The following is a 23,342-nucleotide window of genomic DNA, read 5'->3' on the forward strand; positions in this document are numbered from 1 at the left end:
AATTCTGTAAACTGCACAGAATGCCCATGCTAATCAACCCAGCCAGTCTTCGATGCTTTACACCACAAGAGAAAAGGGAAAAAGAGCTAATGTTTCCAGTTTTCTTTGGACAGGGTGACCACTCAGGACTGTTCAGGGTCATAAGTTTTAATTTGTTCACTTCCTAAAGACAGTGGTCATACCTGACACCAGCATTTCTTTTGGACAAACTGAGTAAATCTACCTCATTTCAAGTATTTGGTTGTTATCCTCCTGTTGCTCCCATTCTAACAGCGTCAGTCAAACGCCTCTTATATAACATGAAATGTAAACCTATGCTACATGCCCCAACCTTCATCTGCTCCTTGAAGGCAAAGTACTTTCCAGAGTAGTTGAGCTCTCCCAGGAGCTGAGCCTTGCGTCGTTCCTGTGTGTTGGAATCCTGTGGCGGGGCCTCGGCTCCAAACAGGTCCTGGTACTGGTCCAGAACCTGGGCTGCAACACTGAACACCTGGCTGTGGAAGTCCTGGATCGCCTGAGCGCACACACACCAGCCAAGAGAAGTCATTGGGTCATCCTGGGTCTACTACTGTACAGTGTGGGAGTGTATCGAGCATATATGTGTGTGTGTGTGTGTGTGTGTGTTGTTTACCCTCTCAGCTCCAACAGAGCATGCAGGCAGCGCAGGTCTTGGAGGGATTAGCTCCTTCACCCTGCAGGACATTGAGATGTACTTCACCACCTTCTCACTGCTGTTACTGACTTCAAGAACTACACCTCAAAGGAAAACATCCACCCCTCACATCCAACAATCACACACTGTGGAAGAGACCAAGACCAAGAGTAGCCTCAGTGCACTCAAATGCAATGCGCCCAAGAGACATGCTATGTTTCAAATGAGGGCCACAACTCTACATCTTCTGGCTGCTTCAAGTTCACGCCTCTTCTCTGGGAGCTGTTGAAAGGGAATCTGAGAAACACAGGAAATCACAAAGTGATATAGAAATAAACACGGCAGACTGAGTCCAAGTTCTGATTCATTACATTTACAGAACAATAAGGTATAGCAAAGCAATTTAGATATTCCATTCTTCATTAGAGAGTTGTAATATCCACCTATGGTCAAAAAGGCATATCAAGTCAGTGTTTTGGTTTATGATGTTTAGCATGGCTTGTGGTATCAATTTCAGTACTGGGCAGATCTAAGTGAAAAATGGTAGCGCACGCGGCTCCAAAAAACAGAATACCACCACTTAGTTCAATCATCGACTGTTGTTCTATTGTGGGCTGCAACGGACGCATTTGAGCTCTGCGCCATCATTAGCGTAACAAAAACCAGCAGAAAAAAATACTTTAGATATACACCAGACACAGAAAAAAATAGAAACATTTTAGTGCTGGGTAGATCCCCTGATGCTGACATCTTATTTTATCCCGGAGAACAGTGTCCACAATACAAGCTAAAGGCTACCTCTAACACTGGACCGAACCACAATGCGTTCAGGCAAACCGGTCACTCAGATAATCAGATTTGTAATATGAAGGTCATAAAACACATTACCTCTTGGCCAGCTCCACTGGGGGTCTCTTAGGAACCAGCGGTTTCTCCAAGGAAATCTCAATCATAATGTACGTCCTGGCTTCAGCATACATCTAGCACAGTGAAGAAGGTTGTGTAGCTTGTATACTGCAAAAATATATACACTGTGCAGGATGCCAATATGGCTTTTCAGAGGAGACATTACAACCAGTGAGGCAGAGAGGCTGAACCGAATGTGGTGGTGGTACAACAGACCACATTAATGCAAAATGCATGTCAGAGAAGGGGCCAGCTGGCATAGGAGTGTATTTTCTTTACTGCATAAGATACATTTGTTTGTTGAATCAAAACAATGAAGTAATGAAGTGCATATCTATATTCTGTGAAGATGATAATTTTCTCCAAGCCCCTGAAATGTATTCCACCACACCCATTTCCTTTATGCTTAGTGTGCGTAGGCAAGGCTGCCTCAGATGAACGAAAATAGTGAGTGAGTTTGGATTCGCCCTCACAGACAGTGCCCTGGGACTTGACGCTTAGTGCAGGTCGATGTGATTGAGGAGTTAAAATGGGGCTCCACATGTGATGCTGGTAATGTAGGAGTTTGAGCTCATTCTACTGTAGCTCTTGATGTACCTGTCAGTATTGATCCTGCAATGAAGCATGTAAAGTGACGGCAGCTCACCTGCCCCTCTGTGTTGACGTGTGGCTCCACGTTGGTCAAACTCTCAGCTCCAGGTGTCTTGCCCTGAGTTGCAGGCTGGAAACAACACTTGATGTAACAGCTGAATCACAGTTCCCTCTGCCTTATCAATCCAGGATCTCAACAAGCATTTAAGACCTGTTCAGTGACTTGTTACTCCTAATCTCGTCAAGTCAAAGAATTCTCATTTTAAAACTGCAAAGTTCCATCAGGGTTTTCCTTGATCAAGCTTAATCTTAATTTTACAGTGTGTTATTATTCTGCAAAGCACTTTGAATTTGCTTCTGTACCTTGTACGAATTCAAAATCTTTTAATTTTATTGTATCTTTATTATTCTAAAAAACACTTTAAATTGGCTCTGTGTATGAAATGTGCTATTTAAAAAAGACTGCCTCACCTTGCCAATTTCAATGCTATCTATTCCCCAATCCACAGACTTTCAAGAATTTTCAAGGCCAATGGGAACTCCGTCGACCTTCATGAAATAATTACATGATTGTGCATGTTCGATGATTGAGGACAAAAATTAATTGCCAGCGTGAGATGGACGACAGGTCTTTTTATGCACCTGTCACCACAGCATGGCATAATGTATTTGTAAATTTATTTTCTGACTAACCTTTGATCAAACCCAACAATTCCTCTGTTTGTATATCAGCAGGACACTGACCTTTCTGGGAGACTCCTTGGGTCCCTTGCTGCCTCCATCAAACACTTTGCTGGTTGACACCTTGCAGGAAGCAGCCGAGCTAACTCGACCTTTGGCCTGGCTGGATGCCGCCCTGGCTTGCTCTTTGAACACACTGACACTCTGCTTGGTCTTCAAGTATAAGACACACACACACGCACGCACACAAACACAGACATTTCTCAGTACTCAAATCACAGGAACAGTTATCAATCAAATTGATAAAAATGTACATGCAAACATGCTGGATTTAAATCTGTAAAGTTAAATGCAGAATACTAGGCTATGTATTAATCTACATATTGCATAATGTCATAATAGCTTTATTTGTTTTCTATTGCTTTCAGGATTTTTAAATTATTGTAATTTTGATTATTTTTCACAGTGTGCAGTCAGGAACAAACTGTAAAGTAACTTAAATCTGGCAACAATACCCCCTTTAAATACATTTGATATGTAATTTATAATACATAGAATATATTGTGTTTTAAAGGAAAAGCACTCCTGTTTCAGATATCCCTGAAGCCATGTGCTTCCTTTATAAATATAAGTGTACAAGAAAGATATAATAAGAAAAGTTGTTTTTTCTCCTAAATTTGTGAATTTTTCCTTCTAAATTTACCACCTTAATCTCAGAGGATATCCAAGTTTTTTTTTCTTGTAAATGTACAACTTTAATCTAAAAAATTCAGAGTTTTTTCCTCAGAATATTACCCCTCTCCGTCAGCTGTGTATTTTTTTTTCTCCGTGCAGTGAACCTAGTATGCCTTTGTACATGTTCCTCATTTTTTTCTGCTGAATCTTGCTTGCTTCTGTAAAAAACTATCTGTGTGTGACCTTTTCCTGCAGCTCAGTCTCAGAGAACGGGTGAACTCTGTAGGCTCCTCGGATGCGGGTGACTCCGGGGTACAGCAGGGGCCCCAGGTCCACGTAGGCCACACCGTGGAAAAAGACACCGTTTTCTTCAGTCAGCTAGACACACGCACACACACACAGGTACACACACAGCCATAGCGTATCTGATAACAAAATCATTTTTGGGGCTCTAACTGGAATTTCTGACAAAACCAGGACCGCAAAGCCAGGCAGACGAAAGAACGATTCTTAATACCAATACTTTATATTAGTCTATACTGAATGTGACATATTGTTACTGAGAGCACTCTTCTCACCCTCTCGCCAGTCTTTCCTCCCTTCATCGTCTGAGCTGACGACCTCATTATCTCCAGCGGCCACAGTCTGCTCTCTCCAATCCTCTGACATAGGCTGAAATGCATATTTTTTAGTTTGTACATGTTTTCACACTGTGCATACACACACACACACACACACACACACACACACACACACATATATATATATATTAGTGGTGTAACAATACACAAAAATCACGGTTCGGTACGTACCTAGGTTTTGAGGTCTAGATTCGGTACATTTTCGATACAGTATGGGAACAAAATGCAAAAGATAAAATTGCTTTATACAAGCAATTTTATGTTTGTTAAGAACTTTATTGTAACATTTTACAAAACACAGAAAAAAAAATAGAATACTGCTGCCAAGTGCTGGTAATAAGTTTTCCAATAAATATTCTCATTATAATCAATATATATATATATAATAAGTTTTCCAATAGGTAAAATTTTCTCAAATAAACAAAAATATATAAGAAATAAGTTTTACAATAGGTAACATTTTCTCAAATAAACAAAAATATATATAAAATAAGTTTTCCAATAAATAAAATATTCTCAAATAAACAAAATATATAGAAAATATTTATTTATAAAAACTCTGATGGCAGTTGTTATAGCTTTGGCCCGATCTGAATTGCTAGGGAGAGGCCGCTTGAATGCCGCAGTCAGCTGCGTTTGCACTGGGGCGTTTTTTTTTTTTTTTTTCTTGTACCAGAGATATTCACACTCAGTGCAGGTGGATATGGATAAATGAAAACGAAACTTATGTTCCGCCACCTATTGTACTTGTGTGGTAACTCACCTGTGCTGCACACCTCTGTACCGAACCCAACGCCCTGTACCGAACCAAACGCCCTTTATCGAAATTTTTCAATACAAGTACATGTATTGTTACACCCCTAATATATATACACTCCTGATCAAAATCTTAAGACCAGTTGAGAAATTGCAAGAATTTACATTTTGCACTGTTGGATCTTAAGAAGGTTCTATGTAGAGCTTCAAAATGCAAAAAGAAGAAATGGGAGTGAGACAAAAAAAAATTGAGTAAGCAATTTATTGCAAACAACCATTAAACTGAAATAGGCTGTTCATCAGCTGATCAAAAGTTTAAGACCACAGCCCTTAAAAGCCCAAATCGTCACAAAAATGTGGATTCAGTGTCATTTTCTGTCAGGTATCCACACTGTCATGACCTCCTGATGGCAAAGGCCAAAAAAGCTTTCTCTCCTTGAACGCAGTCGGATTGTTGAGCTGCATAAACAAGGCCCAACAACAAGGCCCTCACAGCGTGCCATTGCTGCTGAGGTGGATGCAGTAAGACAGTCATTTTTAACTTCCTAAAAGATCCTGAGGGTTATGGAACAAAAAAGTCAAGTGGTAGACCTAAAAAAATTTCACCGGCCCTGAGCCAGAGGATCCAATTGGCTGTCCGTCAAAACACGGGACGATCCTCGGCCCAAATGAAGCTTGTCACTGGTGCCAACTGCAGTCCCATAACCATCAGACGGCATCTGCGAGAGAAGGGTTTTAAGAACAAAAAACGTCTTCAAAGGCCTCGTCTCCTTCAACGGCACAAAATTGCCCGTCTGGAGTTTGCACGAGAGCACCAAACATGGGTCATTGAAAGGTGGAAGTTTTATTCTCTGATGAGAAAAAATGTAACCTTGACGGTCCTGATGGCTTCCAACGTTACTGGCATGACAAGGAGATCCCACCTGACATGTTTTCTACACGGCACAGTGGAGGGGGCGCCATCATGATCTGGGGGGCTTTTTCCTTCAATGGAACAATGGAGCTTCAGGTTGTGCAGAGGCATCAAATGGCAGCTGGCTATGTGGAGATGTTGAAGGGGGCATCCCTCATGACTGAAGGCCATCGTCTGTGTGGTAATGACTGGGTTTTTCAACAGGACAACGCTGCAGTTCACAATGCCCGCCTAACAAAGGACTTCTTCCAGAGAAATAACATCACTCTTTTGAACCATCCTGCGTGTTTCCCTGATCTAAATCCAATTGAGAGCATTTGGGGTTGGATGGCAAGGGAAGTTTACAGAAATGGACACCAGTTCCAGACAGTGGATGCCCTCCGTGAAGCCATCTTCACCACTTGGAGCAACATTCCCACTAGCATCAAGCATGCCGAAACGAATTTTTGAGGTGATTAACAAGAAAGCTTTTTTGCCTTTGCCATCAGGAGGTCATGACAGTGTGGATACCTGACAGAAAATGACACTGAATCCACATTTTTGCCAAGATTTGGGCTTTTAAAGGCTGTGGTGGTGCAGCTGATGAACAGCCTATTTCAGTTTAATGGTTGTTTGCAATAAATTTCTTACTCAAAATTTTTTTTGTCTCACTCCCATTTCTTCTTTTTGCATTTTGAAGCTCTACTTAGAACCTTCTTAAGATCCAACAGTGCAAAATGTAAATTCTTGCAATTTCTCAACTGGTCTTAAAATTTTGATCAGGAGTGTGTATATATATATATATATATATATATATACAGGGTTTCCGCTACATGTAATTGATCGTGGCGCACCGCCACGGCTAAATAAAAGCCGCCACGGCTTGGGAATGATGATTTTTTTTTTTTTCCCCGGGTGTTAACACAATTAAGTATATTGTATGAATGACCTGTGAAAACGACCCTACATACACACATAGCATATATTTGCGCACATATACTTACTATGATCAGAGTTTTAAATGATAAATTAAATATCATGACATGTTACACTACGCCGCAATTAATTTTATTTTGAAAACGCACCGGAGTTATCACCCGCCTGCTTTGTGCTCCTGCTGCGCTCAAGAGTGGAGGCGATAAAAAGCAGAGGGAGAGAAAAGGGCGAGAGCAAGGTACCTAAGCAAGATTAAGTTTAATCCATTTTTTGTTCAAGCCTGTGAAAACGACCCTAATGTTATTAATGTTAACATTGCATTGCGACCGACAGTAGGGCTGGGCGATATGGACCAAAAGTCATATCCCGATATATTTTGGCTGAATATCGATTTAAGATATATGGGTAATTCTTCAATTGAGGGAACTTTTGACTTCTTAAATTGTAAGAAAATACAACTTGTAGAAACATATTTTTATCCATCTGAATATTGCTTTTATTTTCTCAGGAATTCATTCTTGTGGATGGTTGTGACCATTTATTTCAGATATATTAATATATTTATAGGTTTTTCCAAGATGTCAGGACAAAACGTCATTACCATCACATCATCAAATAATGAATTATTTTTCAAAACAACATGAAAATATGGTGTTTTTAAAACATTGCATGTAATTTCAAACATTAATTTTGACTAAGCTATGCTGAGAATGATTTTTATTTCATTTTAAACATATTTATAGGAGTTGTTTGTTCTGATATTTCAATATTATGTTAGATGCTACTCTGACAATTAAATTTATGCTTTCAGAACATTAATAATTTATGTATTTTTTGGATAAAATGTTAAGAAAAAATGTTAAATTCTCACAAATACAAAATAAATATATAGAAATTATTTAATAAATTTGTTTTTTCTCAAAAAATATGCGCTGTGGTGGTAATGACTGTGTGTTGCGGTAATGACAAAATGTTTTGGTAATGACATTTGATACAAACAGCTAATGTAAAAATGAATCAAATCCACCTTTTGAAATAGAAAATGTTTATTACCTTGTTACAAAACAGTTAACATTAATGTTTTTGACCTTTGCGCAGTTGTTTTTGGTGCCATGTTGAATTAACTGTAGCCTATTAAGAGAACATGTATGAATTTATTTTAAATGACACGTGAGGCCTTTATAAAATATTCAGACATAATATTTATGAATTGGTGCAGAAAAATGTTATTCAATAATGTTATTTAACACAGCTGTTATTTTAAAATGTTAACACATATTATCCTTGGGGTTAAACCTCCAGAAAATCACACACACACACACACACACACACACACACACACACACACACACACACAAAGACAGACACATATGTTTTATAGAAGCCAGGGCCCAAATTGACCGCATCTAAAACCCCAGTGTCAAAATAGTCAAAATGTGTACTAGACATTGATAATACAGTACAGGCCAAAAGTTTGGACACACCTTCTCATTCAATGCGTTTTCTTTATTTTCATGACTATTTACATTGTAGATTCTCACTGAAGGCATCAAAACTATGAATGAACACATGTGGAGTTATGTACTTAACAAAAAAAGGTGAAATAACTGAAAACATGTTTTATATTCTAGTTTCTTCAAAATAGCCACCCTTTTCTCTGATTACTGCTTTGCACACTCTTGGCATTCTCTCGATGAGCTTCAAGAGGTAGTCACCTGAAATGGTTTTCACTTCACAGGTGAGCCTTATCAGGGTTAATTAGAGGAATTTCTTGCTTTATCAATGGGGTTGGGACCATCAGTTGTGTTGTGCAGAAGTCAGGTTACTACACAGCCGACAGCCCTATTGGACAACTGTTAAAATTCATATTATGGCAAGAACCAATCAGCTAACTAAAGAAAAACGAGTGGCCATCATTACTTTAAGAAATGAAGGTCAGTCAGTCCGGAAAATTGCAAAAACTTTAAATGTGTCCCCAAGTGGAGTCGCAAAAACTATCAAGTGCTACAACGAAACTGGCACACATGAGGACCGACCCAGGAAAGGAAGACCAAGAGTCACCTCTGCTTCTGAGGACAAGTTCATCCGAGTCACCAGCCTCAGAAATCGCAAGTTAACAGCAGCTCAGATCAGAGACCAGATAAATGCCACACAGAGTTCTAGCAGCAGACCCATCTCTAGAAGAACTGTTAAGAGGAGACTGCGCCAATCAGGCCTTCATGGTCAAATAGCTGCTAGGAAACCACTGCTAAGGAGAGGCAACAAGCAGAAGAGATTTGTTTGGGCCAAGAAACACAAGGAATGGACATTAGACCAGTGGAAATCTGTGTTTTGGTCTGATGAGTCCAAATTTGAGATCTTTGGTTCCAACCGCCGTGTCTTTGTGAGACGCAGAAAAGGTGAACGGATGGATTCCACATGCCTGGTTCCCACTGTGAAGCATGGAAGAGGAGGTGTGATGGTGTGGGGGTGTTTTGCTGGTGACACTGTTGGGGATTTATTCAAAATTGAACCATTTCAGGTGACTACCTCTTGAAGCTCATCGAGAGAATGCCAAGAGTGTGCAAAGCAGTAATCAGAGCAAAGGGTGGCTATTTTGAAGAAACTAAAATATAAAACATGTTTTCAGTTATTTCACCTTTTTTTGTTAAGTACATAACTCCACGTGTTCATTCATAGTTTTGATTCCTTCAGTGAGAATCTACAATGTAAATAGTCATGAAAATAAAGAAAACGCATTGAATGAGGTGTGTCCAAACTTTTGGCCTGTACTGTATATCTGTGAATTTTATCTTTACTCAGTTATCTCCATTAAATAAGGAAAAATCATTGAGTATGAGGCAAGAAAAAAAAGAAATGTCATTACCACCACAGTTTGTCTTTACCATCACAGCTTATTGTGTGGTGGTAATGACGTGTGATGGTAATGACATTTCTTACTTTCCTGGTAAAAAATAGCTCATTGTATGACTTGGCAAGGCTAACCCAACAGCTAGTATAAAATGCACTCTAGTTACACACAAACAGAGCAAATTTTCATAAAACTACACTAAAATAACAACATTGAAGCTTATTTGGTAATGACGTGTAATAAACATACTCTCCTGTCACCCTATATAAATCTTGAATTTACTTACATTTCTGATGATCAAAATGTCAAACTTTCCTCTTGACAGCCATGTGCTCATCTGCCTCTTCACATATGCAGATGAGTGAAGTGAACTGATTTTGGAAAAACTTTATTATTCTGTGATTTGTTCAAAGTGATGGTAATGACCACAGTACTTAGGGACAGCCATATTTTGTTTGAGAAAACCCACATATGGCACATTAAAATGAAATATCTATGTGAAATGTATTTATTCAACTTGTTTTGAAGAAGTATAATGTAAAAATTTAGTTATTTTTGAACTTTTTTTAACTTTATAACATAGTTGAAGTACCACACTCTGGGCTGGGGACATGGCCAAAGCACTGAAAATTTGACATAAAACACATTTAAAAAAGTATAAAAATACATGACAAAGAGACAATAAAAAAAGTTCAGGGTTAATTTTATTGCTACTTAGCAAATGTGACAAAACCTAATATGATTTTAATTTTTTTCATGAAATTTTAGGCCAGGGACTGAAAAGTTACCCAAATTGAAGAATTACCCATATATCCCGAATTTTTTTCCTTAATGTGAGAGCAAATGTTCAGTCATAGTCAAAGCCAAATATGACATGACGGGGCTGGAGCTTTTTCGGGTTGTGGATGGCTTGTGGCTGGGGCTTCTGCAGTGTTCCTGGTAGTATCTGGGGGGCAGGAGCTGCTACAGGAACGTCCTCTGGCTCGGCCCTCTCACCTGCCGTGTCTCCACTGAGAGGCCGAGTAGGAGGAAGGTTCCTGTAAAGTTACCGGGCGGCTGCGCGACCATGACCGGGGCATCAAAATGCGTGTTGTTAAAAAAGCCTGTTGTTAGCGTTAGCTAACGTTCCCTAAAACTAACGTTAGCGCCCCTAAAAATGCCGGCTAAAAGTGTGTTGTTACTGTTAGTTAACGTTAGCTAGCACGTTAGCGTTAGCTTGGTAGTGTTGGCCGTGTTGCTAGGGACGCCTAGCGCCCAGCTGTTTGCTTTCTGTTGACAGCACATCGCGCCGAGAGTAAATCCAGTCAGCACCAAGTAAACCCCAAACCCCACCCAGGTTTGGTTTTTCTCAATTTACCAACTTCCACTTACTTTAAATTGTATTTATGTGTAGGTGAAGACAGACCTGAGCATCAGCCACCTCTGGCTGAGTTGAACTACAATAGAACCTTAGAGCTCTTTTTCCAAAAAAAAAAAAAAAAAGAAAGATGAAGTGCTCTCAGCCAGGCTGCACACTGTGCCAATAATACAGTCTTGCAATATGTAGCAATGTAAATAAAGTGTGTATTGGTCCGAACCAAACTCTGTGTTTCTGTTACATTCTAACACATTTGGTCCGGTTGGCTTACACCCCCCCCCCCCCCCCCCCCATGGGGACATTATGGTTCGGGGGGGGGGGGGGGGGGGGGGGGGGGGGGGGCTTCGTCCGTCCACCTCAGCACCACAGTTTCAAAAAATCCTGGGGGAAACCCTGTATATATATATGTGTGTGTGTGTGTGTGTGTGTGTGTGTGTGTGTGCACGTGTGTGTGTGTGTGTATATATGTGTATATATATATATATATCTATATCTATAGATATAGATATATATATATATAGATATATATTTAAAGCTAAATTTGTAATATTTATACTACTACTATATTTATTTTTTATGAACTACAGTGAGAAATAAAATACAAATAATAATGTACTTTGTGTGTTCAGCTAATGTATGTGTTTAAGTGGTGTGTGTGTTAAGACTGTGACTCTGCACTGCGTCCGGTATGAGTAAAGTTTTCCGACTGACTTTACATCAAAAACCAGCCGGTAAGAGCGAGCAGATGATAAAAAAAAAAAACCTGCGCGGTGTGTCGGCAGTGACGCCAGTTGCATTCAGCCCTAACCCTAACTCTGCTCAAAAGCACCGCGTCTCTTACCAGTCAAGTTCAGCAGAAACTGACTATCAGTGATTACAAACCAAAGGAAGAGTGAGCTGGAAAAAACCTGACCGCTACTGACGAGAGACGCAATGTGAGCTGTCACATCTGAGTGAGTGACAGAGAGGCTGTCACTGTGTGTGTGTGTGTGTGTGTGTGTGTGTGTGTGTGAGCGGCTCAGCTGCAGTGTGTGTGTGTGTGTAGGGGAGGGGCGCTGTTTTGATCAGCTGATGAACAGCCTCTTTCAGTTTAATGGTTGTTTGCAATAAATTGCTTACTCAATTTTTTTTGTCTCACTCCCATTTCTTCTTTTTGCATTTTGAAGCTCTACTTAGAACCTTTTTAAGATAAAACAGTGCAAAATGTAAATTCTTGCAATTTCTCAACTGGTCTTAAGATTTTGATCAGGAGTGTATATATGTAGATAGATAGATATAGATATAGATAAATATATAGATACATAGATATATACGTGTGTGTGTGTGTGTGTGTGTATTTATTTCCCCTTTTCTAATTCATACATTTTCATACATGCAAGCATTGTAACTATCAGCTGGGCTGTTTTATATCCACATTTGTTTTGTTCTTATCTATGTATATCCTGTTATTATTTGCTAAGTTAACTTGTATACTTACCGCATTACACATTAAACATATTCTACAAGCTACAAGACACATAATTTTGTGTTCCCATAAGTCCAGTATACTGTGTATAATACCAGGTCTTTCTCATGACTTTCCATAACTACTGTCTTCTTTTGTTAATGTTGTTTTCAGCTCAGAAAAGTGGTGAAAGGCTGAACAGTCCAGTTTGTGCTCTACGTGGGCTAAAAACCATCAACTCATGCAATAAACCTGTGAAACATGGCGAAATACTTTCTGATGCACATAAAGTGACCCATTTGAAAATTCCCTGACTTTTCTTAGAAAAGAAGATAGAAATTCAACTTTCAAAATTTCACAGCATTCTTGAAATTCTATGACCTGTGGGAGTGTGGGGAGTAGGACTGGAAGTGCAAAGTGCGAGTGTGTGAAGTTGACCTGGCAGTTCCTCCTGCATCCAGGAAGCAGCGACGCTCAGTGTCCCAGCTCACTCTCTTCTTCATGGTCTCTGCCTCGTCTCGAAAAGCCCTGTCCTGCAGGTACAATCACATCACAATTAGTTAGAAGCAAACTGCATTCTTAGAGCATCTTGACACTATTCCATTGCTCTATTCGCTATATTCTCTATATCCACTCTCTGTTTTATTATTATTATTCTATATGTGCTCTATATATTAATCTCTGTCAGGAGGTTGCCCAGAAGGGATTATGCATTTAGTCATGTGTATCTGTCCGTGTGTGCGTGTATCTGTCCAACTAATCTTGCATACTACTGGGCCTGTAAGCCTATAATACAGTGGTGACAGAAAGATCAAGGACCTCTTAAGATAAGATAAGCTAAGCCTTTATTAGTCCCGCCACGGGGAAAGTGCTGCAGCAGCAAAAACAATAATTAAAGAGAGTAAAAATATAGAAATAAGGAAATATAAACAAGACAGTGCACACAAAATAAAAGAATAATTGAATTCTACATAATCAGTATTGCACAGATGGAGTTAATTTCTATGTATGTGCATGTGCAAATGCTCTACTGGAAGCAGCTCTGTTTGTAAAGTCTGACAGCCACTGGAAAGAAGGTCCTATGATATTGCTCCTTCCCACACAGTGGATGGACCAGTCCATTGCTGAATGAGCTCTCAAGAGATTTCACAGTATTGTGCATGGCGTGGGAGTTATTCTCCCTCAGGGATGTCAACTTGGCCATCATTCTCTTCTGCCCCACCACCTGTCCAGTGGACAACCCAGGACAGAGCTGAGATGCCGCTGCCCCAGCAGACGACTCCATAGTAGAGTCGCCTGCAGTGGTTGCAGTGATTCAAAACCTTTGAAAAACCTGTTTTATACTGCAACTGAGAGCTAACTCACTCTTCTTAACTGGTCGATAGGGGACACAAGTGATCACCAGCCGATTCAGCTTGAAATCTTTCAAACACAGTTACAATCGTGTCTCTTTGCCAGAGATTTGAAAAAAAAAATAATGTTCATGCCTTTTGTTGGCATTTTCACTTTGAAACTCATATTTTACATCGCTGGTCTTTTGGAATTGTTCTTGTTAAGATTTGTACATCAAAGAAAGACATTTGTGATTTGTATTCATTCAAACAAACATGACAGCACTGTGGTCATTTTAAAACATTCAATAATGCCAGACCGCTGCTGAAATGCTTTTGCTGGTTAAGTTATCACATGACACAAGCATTATATTGGCATTTCACATAGTGGACATTTGGCTGACAGTCTCATACAAAGTCATTTACAGTGTATGCAAAAGATCACAAAAACACAGGAAACCAAAAAAGAGTGCAAAGATCAAGACCTGAATGCAATTACTACTGTGTTTGTTTTTGTCGTGTTTTGATCATGTAAAACAGAAGTGATATGAAAACAATGGAATGACCAAGTAAAGAGATAGCAAGTTTACATTTTAAAGAATAGAAGCTGTAGTCAGGAGAAATAATTCAGTGGGAAGGAAGTGACATGACTTACTTTTTGAAAAGGTCAGTTGTCAGTCTGTGATGGAAAACAGCGACTAAAGACTAAAATCTAAGTGTCCAACATGTTTCAAGGTGCTCTCCACAAGTACCTCTATGCCAGTCAGCTCCCCGACCTCCTCCTCAGTGGGCTCTGATTGGATGGAGACCCCAGGGAGGAAGTTGGTACCCTGGGCCAGAAGGCCACCAAGAGGTCTCCTCTTTGGTCGGCCCTCAGTCTCCCTTTGCCCTCCGGCCTTCAGCAGCCCGTCACAGAATAGCAAAACCTGATCTTTCTGAATGGAGAAGGAAGATTAAAACACACTGTCACTGGAGCTACAGCCTTGACGAGGATTATTTGAGGTTCAGTGGCTTGCTTGAAGATATTAGCGGAGATAGAATGAAAGAGCAAAATTCCACCCTGAATATTTAAATTAGCTAGCTTCCAGTCACAAACCTACTTGTCTAACCTCTTGACTAAATTGTTATCTTAGAGATTAACCTCTTTAGTTCCTACAGGTGGGATTGTAATTGCTGCGTTGCAAAGCTTTGTTCAAACCCACAGAACTTTATTTTAAATTCTAGTGAAACTTCCCAGTTTTTCAAAGATCCAAAGAAGATTCCAAAGAAGAACATGTCCTGCTGAATTCCAGGGAAACGTGTATAAAATTATGCACAGGAACCACACAAGGTGAACAATAACTAATGTTTTTTTGTCATTTTGAGGCTCGAAAATTAGAGTTCAAGGGATTAAATCAGGGATGTCACACTGGTGCCATGGAGGGCTGAGAGGCTGCAGGTTTTCATCCCAACCAAAAACTCCACCAGGTGATTTCACTGATCACCCCACCTCCAAGCAGAGAGAAGGGACTAATCAGTGAAATCACCTGGTGGAGTTTTTGGTTGGGATGAAAACCTGCAGCCTCTTGGCCCTCCATGGCACCAGTTTGACAACCCTGGGTTAAATGACAAAACTGTTGAATAAACTAAACTGGTAGGTTGTGTACAGGTGTCACCTGATAGCATTAGACCTAACTCTGATTCCAATGCTGGCTTAATGTTCAGTGTTCAGCTTTAGCCCCACATAGATGTGTACCAATCTACTCCATGGTCAGCATTACAAACTAGCTATCATTAGGTAAACACTGCAAAACACTGACTGAAAACTAGACACCGTGAACTAAACACTGTGATACAGTAAAATTATATAGCTAAAAATGTAACACATAGATAGATAGATAGATAGATAGATAGACAGATAAACGCTGTCATCAGCCTAATACCATGGCACTGTGAATCTTTAAAACTATAATCATATGGATAGTACACCTTGGCAGTGATTGGGACCTGGAGGGCAGCCACATATGTGTTCGGAGGGGGCGTGGACCCAGAGGTCAGGGCCCAGACCTCGGGGACAGAGTAGGCTGTCTCTATGGTAACCCTCAGCAGGTTGGAGGCTGACAGCTGGGCTTCAGAGAGCAGAGGCTCCTCAGCACTAATGGACACATCCAGGGATGGCTGCTGCAGGGTCACAGGGGAGCACTCCTGACACAACACATATTTATCCAGCCAAAAAGTATGATTCCAAAACAAAACAGCTCTGAGGACTGTGGAATCTCTGTTTGCCAATAGGAAAATGTGAATGAGGAAAATGAATCATGCTTTCCTCAAGAGTGACGGTGGCCAGCAGAGAATGCTACTTGTCACTTTCCTGTCCCACAGACTCCACATGATACTTACTGATTTGCTCTGGCCAGCTCTTCCACTTTCCGCCTGTAGAAACTCTTTTCTTTAGGTTTTCTCTGTCATTTACATTCTTTAAAGTCTGTAAACTTTCGTATGCAGTTTCAGATGTCAAACTTTGTTTACCTACATTCTGCGGGAAACTTCTGCTGTCATTCTTGTCTGGTGTGAAAAAAATTAAAATCTTTTTATCATTTCCTTATTTTATTGTACGTGTGGGTAACAAAAATGAAAGTGTCTACCAGAAATTAGTTACTTCTTACTGTGTTACCTTCTCAAAGCTATTGTCACAGTCACTTTTGTCTTTTTTTTTTTGTAATGAGACCTCTAATTACACAACTCACTTATAAAAATGATCAGAGCTAATGTAAACTACTCAAAGCAAACAACTCTTACACACTTGACTACTGTGACAGTCCACAGTCCAGCTGCCTAATGACTGCCCAATTAGCTGCCTAATGTGACATTAGAGAGGTGATGTTATGACCTGCAGCAGCTGTATCTGACCTTATTGCTGGAGTCCTGGGAGGCAGCCTCTCCTGGTGAGCCGGGCACCGGATGCAATGAGATTGTGGAAGAGACACTGCTCTGGCCTATGAACACAAGGGAAAACCATCTCTAAACACAGTTGGAGCTGTCATAGCAGTCCCTCTCCTTAAGGTATGCTTTTCCTGTCACTGAATTACTGCTGTTTTGCTCCTCTAACCTCAAAATGTATCATCTGGCAAATTCTCTTTGCTCACTTTCCAATCATTGCAAAGCCTGAGAAAAATAACCTTCCTACTGGATAACTGGGAAACACCAGTTTCACATTACAATATGCTTATGAGGGTACACCTACAGTGCATTAAGAGTATTCAGATCACTTCACTTCAGTGCCGGCTTTACCTGTGTTGGCGCTCTAGACAAAATTACTTCTTTGCGCCCTTCCATGCCTAATTGCCCTAGGCAATTGCCTATGTCGCCTATGCCAAAAGCCGGCCGTGCTTCACTTTTTTCACTTTTGTTATGTTGCAGCCTGGTGCTACAATTGCTTAAAATCATTTTTTTCTCCCATTATTCTATACTCAGTACTCCATTATTACAAAGTGAAAACGGAATTGTAGAAATGTTTGTAAATTGATTAAAAAGAAATACTGAAATATCACATCGACATAAGTATTCAGTCACTCACTTTACTCAGTACTTTTACAGCCTCCAGTCTTTTTGGGTATGATGTAACAAGCTTTGTACACCTGGATTGGGGGATTTTCTGCCATTCTTCTTTGCAAATCCTCTCAAGCTCGGTCAGGTTGGATGGGGACTGTCGGTGGACAGCCATTTTCAGGTCTCTGCAGAGATGTTGGATTGGGTTCAAGTCAGGGCTCTGGCTGGGCCACTCTAGGACATTCACAGAGTTGTCCCTAAGCCACTCCTGTGTTGTCTTGGCTGTGTGCTTCGGGTCACTGTCATGTTGGAAGGTGAACCTTCAGCCCAGTCTGAGGTCCTGAGTGCTGTGGAACAGGTTTTCATTGAGGATATCTCTGTACTTTGATCCATTCAGCTTTCCCTCAACCCTGACCAGTCTCCCTGCTGCTGAAAAACAGCCCCAAAGCCTGATGCTGCCACCACCATGCTTCACTGCTGGGATGGTATTGGGCAGGTGATGAGCGATGCCTGGTTTCCTCCACACATAATATTTGGAATTGAGGCCAAACAGTTCAATCTTGGTTTCATCAGAGCAGAGAATCTTGTTTCTCCCAGCTTGAGTCCCTCCCTTTCATGTGTTTTGCACTGAGGAGAGGCTTCCGTCTAGCCACACTGCCATAAAGCCCAGATGGGTGGAGAGCCGCAGTGATGGTTGTCCTTCTGGAACTTTGTCCCATCTCCACACAGGATCTCTGGAGCTCAGTCAGAGTGACCATCGAGTAACCTTTCTTACTAAGGCCTAGGGATGGGTACGATTACTCGAGTACTCGTTGTTGACGTCAGTATTCGAGTAACGCCTTACCATTCGTTACATGCACCATGTCAGCCGTGACCAGGAAGAGTGATGTCTGGAAATACTTTGACAAAAAGGCAGACGATAATGTGCAGTGCAAGATATGTGGTGTTAAACTCGTATATCACGTAAATACCAACTTGATGCTAAACTAAATGCGCTTAAAGCACAAGGAAAAAACAGCAGAGACGGCTAACAGGCAGCCTCGCATCACATCTTTTGCTAGCCCTGTTAACACACGCTGATGTTATTTGAACTTTGTGTTTATAATTTAGGCTGTTGATTGACAGTTTCATGTGAAGCAGCACAGAACAGAAGTCCACGCTGTGACATTTGGCAGCTGAATGTTACAACAACGTGATTGAAGGACTTGTTGTGGTTGTTCAATAAATGCTTTTTGAATCGCACTTGGTTCACAGTGTTGGCTGTTTATTCACATAAACGGTTTACTATGATCATTGATGTAATAATGTTCTCTGACAGCCAGAAGCTGCTTTTTAGTAAACAACAGGCCATGTTGGGGAGGTCCGTATCCGACTGGAAACACTAGCGGAACTGTTGTTAAGTACAGACCTCCTGTAATTATTTTTTTTACGGTAAAATATATCATTCGCGAGCAATTGATTACTCGTTCATAATTTAATTCGAGTACTCGAATATTGAAATCACTGAAAATGCCCATCTCTACTAAGGCCCTTCTCCCATGATTGCTCAAGGGAGGGGCAGCATCGTACGGCATCAGCAGCTAAGCTGGCAATCGTGATGGAGTCCGTCCATCCCACCATCCTGCCCAAGCCTACTTCAGTGTAGCAGATTTTTTTTGTAGCCTTCCTCAGATCTGTACCTTGCAACAATCCTGTCTCTGAGATCTGCAGGCAGTTCCTTTGACCTCATGGTTTGGTTTTTGCTCTGATATGCATTGTCAGCTGTGAGGCCATCTGTACAGAGGTGTGTGCCTTTCCAAATCATGTCCAATCAATTTAATTGACCACAAGTGGACTCTAATCAAGGTGTAGAAACATCTCAGCAACCATCAAAAGAAATGGGAGGCACCTGAGCTAAATTTCAAATGTTGTTGCAAAGGGTCTGAATACTTATGTCAATGTGATATTTCAGTTTTTCCTTTTTAATAAATTCGCAAAAAATATTCTAAAATTCTTTTTTCACTTTGTCATTATGGGGTACTGAGTGTAGATTTATAAGAGAAAAAACGAATTTAAATAATTGTAGCATCAGGCTGCAACATAACAAAAGTGAAAGAAGTGACGGGGGTCTGAATACTTTCTGAGTGCACTGTAGGTGAACCTATACTCACTAATATCAGTTGACACATTACATGGTCTTGGATGGAAACAAATCTTTCCATCCATGTGCTGGTAAAACTCTTTCAAATCCCACTGGCTAAACTAAAAAAATGCAACATCACCAGAGCTAAAAACAAGGCTATTCGTCTCAGTTCTCACCCGCCAGCAGCAAGATACTTGAGTTATACTTGCCCTTGAATAATATTCTCTCTCAAATGTTACAATCATAACTGTGCCATCTGTGAGAGAACAAAGTCAGCTAATGCAGGATAAATGCATGATGAGAATGTTCTGGCTATCACATGCCTCTTCTGCATAAGTACATCACTATTGTTGGATGATAACCTTATTATTGTCTCTAAAAAGCCAACACTAAGAATGAAAAAAACGTGTTTGTATTGGTAAGCTAAGTAGTATTGGGATTCTACTGTGTAAAGGGAATTTGCAGGCCCTGGAGTTTAGAGAGCCAACTCATATACAATATATGACTGTGTGCACATTAAATGAATGGAAAGCACCTTGGCTGATGATGACCTTTGTGTTTTCAACAGCAAAATAAACTCTCTAATAAGGGTGTTTCCATGCAGACACAGGTGGGTCCTACCCTGCAGCAGAGGCAGCAGATCGACAGCAGCTTGGCCCAGCACCACCATCTTCGCCTTGCTTTTGTTCTTCGTGGGCAGGATCTCTGTCACTGTCACTGGTGCAGTCATATGAACCAAAACAGCATTTTATCATTTAAGAATTATTGCCATGGCATGACTGTTCCAATCCCAAAAAGATACTAAAAAATGTATTCATGCTTTTTTCCGAATAGATTAGATTAGTGCAACAGACTTCTTTACTCTTTGAAAACAGTCTATTGAGAATTACAACATATTCAGAACTCTGTTGGCAGACTGTTGCCTGTTGTTTTATGATGCTTCACAATCTATCTATATATTTGGTGGACTGCCATAAAATTTGGTGACCCTGACCAAATCCACAGATTTGTGGATCTGGTGACCCAGATCTGTGGATTTGGTGACCCTATGACCATGACCAATTTGACCAGGTCAAATTGTTAGTATAGCACACTAACATCTCAGATTGGTGTCAATCTTCAAGTTGCATTGAAGCCTGGCAATTTTAGTGACCCCATCACCTTTCCTCTAGCATAAACAGCTGGTCCAGCAGGGTATCTGCAAGGCATAACATGCTTGCTAAATACAAACAAAATAACACACAAAAGAAATTAGGCAGCACAGCCTGTTTTAACTCTGCTGACAGCTGAAAACCCATTTATTTAACGCAGCGAATAATTAATGAAATTTTATTTTTACTTTTTACTATCTCTTACATATTGTATTAATCACATCAATTTTATTTTTTTTTTTTTACCAAGTCTTATGCACATTATCAGTCACTGATTCATTCTTAATTCATTGTATTTATTTGTTTTCAATTTGTCTGATTTATTTCTTTGTATCTTAATATAGAGTATTTTGTTTATTGTAAAAAGTTTGAGCTGCTTTGAGCTACATTCTTTATATGAAAGGATGTAGCTCCATTAATAGTGTATTATTATTGTTATTTTTGTCTAACAGCAGCTCGAAACCTATAGGCTTTGCATTCATTTACACTGCATTCATTCAGCCATGAGAATCATACCTTGGACCAAAACACGGCTTCAAACACATAGGAAATGTGGCTCTTACATATGACAGGTTTGTGGGCGATGTCATCAAGGGCCTGGGCAGCATCTGAGCAGTGGAAGCTACAGGTGAAGTTGTAGTCGACCCTCCCCTCCACTGGTGCATCCTGTTTCCTTGCCGATTCTCCCAGCAGCACACCATCCAACTCTGCCCGCACAAAAGTCTCACAGCTGTTTGGGTTGTTGCCTCGCTGAAAAGGAGAAAAACATAAAACCCACTGTTTGGTGGATGCTGACATCCACCCCTCAGTCAAAGAGGGTGCATATTTACAGTGTAGATGGCCATTTAAAAAAAAAAAAAAAATGAAAAGCCCTTAACCTGACCAAACACACATACCCACTTCGCCATTCAACAGCCCCACTATATGAAAGCTGTTTGAACCATATGCCCGAACCATATGCCCGAGGGCCAGGTGTGGCCCATCATTCACTTCTGAAAGTGGGCCAGGTAAAAGGTTTGGTGTACATTAGTTTAGCTTCTGGGTAAAATCAGGATTTTGGTCTGTCAGCCACATGTGGGCCAGATATGGGCCATCATTCACTTCCGTAAATGGGCCACATCCAAGCCAAAGGGAATTTGCTATTGGGGTGGCAGTCACTTTTTGAAGGTATGGCCAAACCTAAGTGGTTATGATGTGGCCCTCATGTGTTTTTTGCCACATCACATTTGCCAGTTACAAATCACATGTGGCCCAAAAGTAAAATCTATTATCTGGGCCAAGTGCTTCAATTACAGAACTGTCCCAGAGGAGAAATTCCCTCCAATTCTGAAGGTATGGCCAAACCAACATGGTTATGATGTGGCCCTCATGTGTTTTGCCTTACCACATCTCAGCCAGAGGTGCCAGCTAGATGCCACATGTGGCCCAAAAGTCAATGCTATCAGGGAGGGGACTGCCATTACTTGGGTATGAGTTGTTCCTTGGAAACTGTGCTAATGCTCAAAATGGGCCTTATTTTTTCTTATCCTTTTCTGTCACAGAGATTGACTGACCCAAATCCAACTATAGGTGTCACGCTCTTTGTTTGAAGATGCACTAATATCCAGTAAAAAGAGGTGTGTCCTATTTGTCCACTGTAGTAATAAAATCTGGTATTGATTTGAGGTCACTGGGTCATATGTCATGTAAATTATTGAAAAAAAAATGCAAAATTTCCTTTAAAAATTCATATAGGTCAAATAGAAGACACGCTAAGACTCAATGAAAGAGTTGTGACCTATTTGTCCGGTGTCATAATAATATATTGGTATTAATTTGGAGTCACTGGGTCGTATGACATGGAAGCTATAAGAAAAAATACCTGACGCAAACTTTATTTTAATAATTTTTGGAGATTCAAATTAATGGGGTTAAATTGACTGAATCCAAGGGTAAAAATGTTTGTAAACTGGTATGTAACAAGAGGGTTACACTAACTACCTTATCGCTAGATAGTTAACGTTACTGTGAGTTAAGCTAGGTTGAATGAAAAGAGGGGATTTACCGAAATAAAGAGATAAAAAGTGTTGGTGTTGTGATTTCATTTAGATCGTAGTCATGCCTGGATCTTTTCTCCACTGTTTTGACTTAAACTGTGAAACATTTTGACGAGTCATTCAAAAGTTAACGCTAACCCTATATCAGTTCAAATCCATGTGTTAGCATCGGTGACGATAACGCCCGCTAGCCACCACTACGTTAGCTAACACGCTTGATAACGAACGTTAAAGGAGCTTACCAAATTATTTCCACGTACGACCGTTATTTTCACCAGTGCTGATTTTTCTTCAGCACTTGACACCGGCTCCATATCAAAGAGGAAAATGTCGGCAACAAATAAAAGTCTTCTTTTCAACAGTTGCTCCGTATACACAGTGGATATACAATCCCCGTTTCCATGGCAGCAGTGATACCATGCTGCCTTCAGGGGCCGTCTGAAATGTCGCCACTACGAATAAAAGACCAATCAACTACCCAATAATAGACCATTTTCACATCGGTCATTTTGTCACGAAATAGCATGTTAACACAGGTGTTACTGATGATATTAACGAAGATTCTGGAGCATTTATGTCTAGCCATCGAAACTGAATGGGTTTGGTCAATTTAATTCAATTTTATCTTAATTTCTATGCGTTGAACAGGGTTTTCCATGCTGGCTCACTGTGAATGACTCACTCCACTACACTTCAGTGGAATGGAACTTTAGTTAATACTACTCATTCGTAACACTTCTGATTATTTCATGTTAAAATGGCTACTGTGAAAAAAGTCTGTTTGCATCACAA

At 40.3% G+C, this 23,342-nt stretch overlaps 1 protein-coding gene across 1 annotated transcript in view; it reads right to left on the bottom strand.

Annotated features, from left to right (window-relative positions):
- The window catches only part of cfap70 (cilia and flagella associated protein 70), a 38,722-nt gene extending 15,782 nt beyond the window's left edge, over positions 1-22,940 (bottom strand). Inside the window, exons 1-14 of the mRNA XM_030068358.1 lie at positions 22,793-22,940; positions 21,078-21,264; positions 19,985-20,080; positions 16,603-16,688; positions 15,682-15,873; positions 14,466-14,648; positions 12,821-12,915; positions 4,084-4,177; positions 3,749-3,883; positions 2,894-3,043; positions 2,205-2,279; positions 1,541-1,632; positions 632-692; positions 332-514 (exon numbers count right to left, since the gene is read on the bottom strand). Of these exons, the coding sequence (XP_029924218.1) occupies positions 332-514; positions 632-692; positions 1,541-1,632; positions 2,205-2,279; positions 2,894-3,043; positions 3,749-3,883; positions 4,084-4,177; positions 12,821-12,915; positions 14,466-14,648; positions 15,682-15,873; positions 16,603-16,688; positions 19,985-20,080; positions 21,078-21,264; positions 22,793-22,864 (1,701 nt within the window). The 5' untranslated portion in view covers positions 22,865-22,940. The remainder of the gene's footprint in view (positions 1-331; positions 515-631; positions 693-1,540; positions 1,633-2,204; positions 2,280-2,893; positions 3,044-3,748; positions 3,884-4,083; positions 4,178-12,820; positions 12,916-14,465; positions 14,649-15,681; positions 15,874-16,602; positions 16,689-19,984; positions 20,081-21,077; positions 21,265-22,792) is intronic.
- Between the last annotated feature and the right edge of the window lie 402 nt (positions 22,941-23,342).

The sequence above is a fragment of the Myripristis murdjan genome, chromosome 14, assembly GCF_902150065.1.
Source record: "Myripristis murdjan chromosome 14, fMyrMur1.1, whole genome shotgun sequence".
Lineage (NCBI taxonomy): Eukaryota > Metazoa > Chordata > Actinopteri > Holocentriformes > Holocentridae > Myripristis > Myripristis murdjan.